The sequence below is a fragment of the Rhamphochromis sp. 'chilingali' genome, assembly GCF_963969265.1.
Source record: "Rhamphochromis sp. 'chilingali' genome assembly, chromosome: 21".
NCBI lineage: Eukaryota > Metazoa > Chordata > Actinopteri > Cichliformes > Cichlidae > Rhamphochromis > Rhamphochromis sp. 'chilingali'.
In genome coordinates this window covers 679393-685000 of record NC_137949.1, presented here as the reverse complement: position 1 = coordinate 685000, position 5608 = coordinate 679393, and the positions used below count along the sequence as shown (strand labels likewise).

Below are 5608 nucleotides of genomic sequence, written 5' to 3'. Positions count from 1 at the left end.
ATTGCAGTTTTCCAGTTGTGGCATTTACAGTTTAAGGTGTCAACATCAGCAGCAAATTAATCTGCAGTGTTAACCTACGTTTGTAACCTGCCTTTGACTTTCCACGGCTGTCTATCCCTCATCCTAATTGTAGGTGTAGCCTTCAATTCTTACCTTGAAAAAGTAGTGGAAGATCTGTTCTCCCATCCCATACTGAAGTCCTGCTGCCACCACGTACGTGGAGAAGAGCTGTCTGTCCTGAAAGTAACACGTAACACTCAGACACGTCTCCATCGAGCGTCTGTTATTAAAAAACTGTTACAAACTTACAGTTTTGCCCATTTTCACTACTCTCTTCTCCAAATCAATGTGCCGTTCAAAATTGGGATGTGCTCTCCTGCTCCAGAAAATGGCATCAGTGAAAGGAAGCTCCAGATCATCCTGTCACGAGCATCATGGCAGGAGATTACCAGCAACTTCATGACAGATTTACGTGGACATGCTTGGTACTCCACGTCACAGGGTACAGAAATATAAAGAATGAATAATAAAACCCTGAGATGGTTTTTTGCTTTTGACACAACATTATGAGAACATCTATAATGTTTTACTACGTGTTTTTATCCCAGAGAGCACTGTAGTCAGGCATAAAGGCTTCACTTTAACGAGTTTCTTACAAGTTTAGGTAGATATTACAGATGCACAATGACCGGCATGTCAGATTTCTGTTACACTCACAGGATCAGCTGGCTTGCTGCAGGCCCAGGTCATGATCGTGGAGATGAGGATGTACATCTTTGGCCCAGAAAAATGCTCGACTTCACTGTGAAGCGCTACGAGTGAACAAAAAATATTTTGTGATGGCTTAAAGAGCCTTTCAATGTCAATCAGGTTCATTGATATAGTTCTGGTTCACAACAACAGTCCCCTCACAGAGCTTTACATAATCAAGTAAAGACCCTGCAATATTAGAGAGAGAGCCCCAGCAGTCTGATGATGCCCTGGGACCGCCAGCTGGTGACAACGGGAAGGAAGAACTCCCTTTCAACAGGAAGAGAACTTGGCAGAAGCTCAGGTAGAGGTGACATATACCTCAACTGGCTGGAGGGTGAAGAAAAGAGCATGAAGAGACCTGGAGAAAACTATCAAAGACACTACATTCAATGACATGATCCAGTGGCATGTAAATGCATCAGGACTGTGAAGATGCTACTGGTGAACTGGGTAAGTGTATCGGTAGGGATGGCATTCCAACAACTTCACACGGACTTAACAATATTTAAATTCTAGTTAAATCTAAAACTGAAGTTGCACATGGAAGCCTGACCTTCTGACCAGATGGTCAGACTGTGACGTGTGAAGGCAGCAAACACAACAGCTGTGATTTACCTGACCATCACCTGGCTATCCTCGCTCCTCAACTCTACTGCCTCACAGCAAAGACCAGGTAACACTCAGTGCCAATGTCTGAACCTGGCTTCAGCTTGATTTGTATGAATGATGGCTGTTGTTACATTCTGGACTGAGTGCACTGAGTGCATTACCAACGTGAACAAGAGCACCACAATGAAAAACAACCATCGTTACCTCCGTAACGTTTGGCCAGCACAACCACTAAATATGGAGTCAGTAAGTCCTACGTGCCATAGTATTCACTAACATGGCCGGTGTCATCAACGCTAGCACAGATGCAGTTCTGCACATCAGCTGAAGGACTGAGGAAGTCACCTGGATGAGGGACGAAACGTCTCTCCCACAGAAAACGTCCAGATCAACAGAATCAACCTTTCTGGCTTCATCATACGGGTTTGCAAAAATATCAATTTGTAAAGCAGCTAAAGCTAAAGTCAGGAAAAACAAAGCACAAATAAATAAATAATAAACATAAACACAAACAACAATGTGTACTTATAAGCAAATATTGAGCACAGAGCCTCAGGGATAGCTAACAGACTTACCCGAGGCAGCCCAGAGAGCCTCTTCCACCTGATCAGCATGCTGGGTGACGTTGTAGATAACAACATCACAGCCCATCAGTTTGGACAGGAGCTCATCTCGGTCCAGACGCTTGAAAAAAAGCAACAAATAATTGGTCTTGAATGTAAAGTTTGAATAAAAGGCTAAGGCTTTCACAGCGTAAACAACTTTAAAGTCCTTACAGTGTACTGTTCGACCACATGAGGCCTTTCCACAGCAGATGGATGTGAAACAGTTCCCACCACCTGGAAGGTCCTCTTATGGTTTGACACCAGCTCTGCCTCCACATCAGAGCTGGTATTAACAGCAGCTCCAGCCACACTTCCACTCAGGACCTAATCCAAAAACAACGTTCAAACCAACTTGAAAAGCCTTTCTTGTTCCACACGCCTGAACTCTCTTAAGTTTTCCTGTAATTTCTTTAAGTCGTCTTCATGTGTGGCTCTCTGGGCTTCTTACTGTGTGTGTGTTTCTGTGTTTGTAGGTCTGCTCTGATGGCCCTGTGGTGGCGTTTCTCCTTGCTTTTGTAGATCACGTGACCCTACTGTGGCGCTGAGGACACCTAGCCAACTCCCTGTTTCAGTTGCTCTCACAGGCTCAGTGCTCACTCATCCAAGAACACACCACAGAACTGATTCACAAACTTTCCTTTTGTAAATAACCCAGATCATGCTTGAGAAACTTGTGTGAGCTCTCCTTTGTTGTAAGCTAGAGTCACTTGTAACACATTTCTTCTTTTGCCCCCACTTGTCCAGTTTCCTCAGGTTTGTAGGACACACTGCACACCTGATGGCTCTTCAGCATCATCTCGTGAGTGTAAAAATACTATTTTATGACTGTGGAACTGTTTACCTGGCTATTTATTACAGATTCAAATAAAGACCAGGGAACAGCTCGTGTGGGTTTTTTTTTTTTTGCTACAGGCTGCTAGTAACAAGGTGCCTAGCACATAATTCAAATTGGTCCCCTGCAAAGTCCTCATGTCACTGTTTAAGCTTGAATAGGTCACACACACAGATTCCTCTGAACATCTCTCTGTGTGGGCTTTTATTTTGAAAATAAATAAATGGTTTTCTTTGTAAAGCTACAGTAAGTCCAGCTCACATCAGCTTAAAGTCATCGCCGTTTCATGACTTTCTGAAAATGTAAGCATCACCATCAGTCTGTGAAAACACCTCAAACGTAATCCACCCATCAGAATGATGTCATCTAAATGCGTGGAAGCTCGCCAACCGACCGTTGTACCTGAAACAGGTGGTTAAGGAGTGGGCGGAGATAGGGCAGCGGGGCCAACAATAATAGAGAAAGTATCCTTGTTTTAGTAACCGATGATGTGAAAGTGATTAATGCTGAAAACACGAATCAGCGAATCGAAGATGACATTGATTTAACATCATTTCCGGTGTTGTTTGCTCGCTCTGCTCCAAACCAAAGCTAATGAGTCACGTTAGGTGTTGCTGTGAGGCGGCATCAGAGCAGCTGCTTTCACTGAGTCCGTGCAGGCTTCAAATGTTACCTGCGCGATGTGTCTGGATGCGTACGAGTCCACGTTGTTAAGAAACACCCGTGTCGTCTCTGGCTGTGCCATGCTAGCTCCCGACCGCTCTGTTAGCGTGTTACTGTTAGCGTCGCGTAGTCAAGGAGACGGCCACTCCCACAGCTGTGACGTTAAAGTGAGGCTGACCAACTGTAAAGCCTATATGACATTTTTTATTTCACTATTCATTAACCACAGAGAGAAGGCATCGTTTAAATATGTCAAAGTTTTCTTTAAGCAAACAGTTTTATTAAAGTTCTTCCTGACTGGGCCAAGTGTCTTATTTTTGGAAATCAAAATATAAAGCTCCAGTGTGGACTTTCATAACATGTAGAAACATTAAAGCATTAAACCAACCAGGCCCTGTGCATGCACACTGATGCACAGCGACCATAAGATAAGATAAGATAAGATAAGATAAGATAAGATAAGATAAGATAAGATAAGATAACTCTTTATTGCCATTACACAGTCATACCTAGTACAATAGTACAACAAAATTGTAAACTGACCCCCACACTGCACTACACAACCAGGGGCGGTCCTGGCCTGTTTGGTGCCCTAAGCGAATACTCACTCTATCCAATCATATTGAAGGCAGTCAGCAAAGAGCAGCTTGGCGTAACGCCCTGTTGTTCCAGGTGAGAGATGGTGGTGTGGAGCGTTGTAACAATGGCGTCGTCAGCTGATCTGTTAGCTCTGTATGCGAACTGGAGCGGGTCGAGTGTTGGTGTCAGGCAGGACATGATGTGACGTCGAACCAGTTTCTCGAAACGCTTCATTATAACGGGTCTTAGAGCAGCTGGTCGTTGAGGCTGCTAATGTTTGTCCGCTTAGGCAGTGGGACGATTGTGGCTTTAGGCACGGCGGGATGCAGGACTGGGACAGTGAAGCATCTTAGTGAAGACCCCAGCTGGCACATTCTTTTAAGGCCCTCCCAGTCACTGTAACATGGTAGACTAACGTGCCTGTGTTAATTCAGCTCCATATTATTGTGTGAAGTTGCACTGGGTTGGGAGTGGTTTTGTGTGTGTCACATTTTTGGTGAGCCAATGGCTGGAATGGGGTTGGACTAATTAGAGGCAGGTGTACTTTATTGCACTGATACACTGGTCTACTTATAGCCCACACTACAAACACTGCTGTGTCGTTTTGTCTCTCTGTGCAGGTATGTAATGTGATGAAATTAGATATGTTTGGGATGGATGGCTTTTGCGCTATGAATTTTATACTGAAGGTGTCGTTTTGTCTCTCTGTGCAGGCCAGGGCCTATTATATGCCACAGCCTAAAGGCAGCAGAGTTGCAGAGGCTGGAGTGACCACTGGCTATTTGCTTGCAGGGTGGTGGGTCTCCAAGGACAACTTCTAACCCTGTTAAAGGCAACACGTGGAGTGCAACTGGTCGTGTGGCATAGCTGGCTCTGGCCTTGGGACTGTTTTTATACGATTCATAAATGGGACACTGGACTGTTTTATCTTTTATCTCTTAATATTTTTTTGTCAATAAATTATCTTTTAGAATTTTATTGACTGTCATCTTTTTGCCCACGACTGAGACGGTTGGTCAGACCTAGAGTCTTTCTTTGGGTGTGTTACATCACCCCATCTGGACCAGTGGCCTTCCTGGGGTTCACTGCCCTCAGTGTGCACCTCACCTCATATTCCTGCACCATGAAGCTTGGGCTGCTGCTGCCGTCAAATGTTTGAGCTGCGGCTGCCTCTCGTCACATCACCTCAAAGCGTGCAAAGAAGTGGTTCAGTTCCTCCGTTGCCCTCAGTCAACATGGGCTGTAGTTGGTTACGTGCTGAACTCCCTGCCATACCTGTCGTGAGTTGTTATTGCTGAAGTGGTTTTCAATCTTCCTCTTGTGCACTGGCTTGGCCTCTCTGATACCTCTCTTCAGCGCAGATCTGTCTGCACTGTACTGCATACCATCACCGGATCTGAAAGCGGCGTCGCGTTGCTTCAGCAGGACCTGCAACTCTTTAGTCATCCACGGTTTCATACATGTTTGTACGCTCGTATCTGCACCATGTCAGGGCGACCATGGCTCAGGGGGTTGGGAAGCGGCTCTGTAACCGGAAGGTCGCCAGTTCGATCCCCGGGCTCTCTGT

General features: G+C 45.2%; 1 protein-coding gene across 4 annotated transcripts in view; it reads right to left on the bottom strand.

Moving 5' to 3' along the window:
* Window positions 1-3607, bottom strand: part of ak7b (adenylate kinase 7b) — a 24171-nt gene extending 20564 nt beyond the window's left edge. For 3 of the 4 annotated variants that reach the window (XM_080870608.1, XM_080870609.1, XM_080870611.1), the window contains exons 1-6: window positions 3473-3605; window positions 2139-2291; window positions 1938-2046; window positions 718-812; window positions 310-420; window positions 154-237 (exon numbers count right to left, since the gene is read on the bottom strand). In XM_080870608.1, coding sequence (XP_080726734.1) covers window positions 154-237; window positions 310-420; window positions 718-812; window positions 1938-2046; window positions 2139-2291; window positions 3473-3544 — 624 coding nt within the window. In that variant the 5' untranslated portion in view covers window positions 3545-3605. Of the gene's footprint in view, window positions 1-153; window positions 238-309; window positions 421-717; window positions 813-1937; window positions 2047-2138; window positions 2292-3472 lie in introns of all 4 variants that reach the window. The other variant, XM_080870610.1, reaches the window with a different exon arrangement.
* Window positions 3608-5608: the final 2001 nt, after the last annotated feature.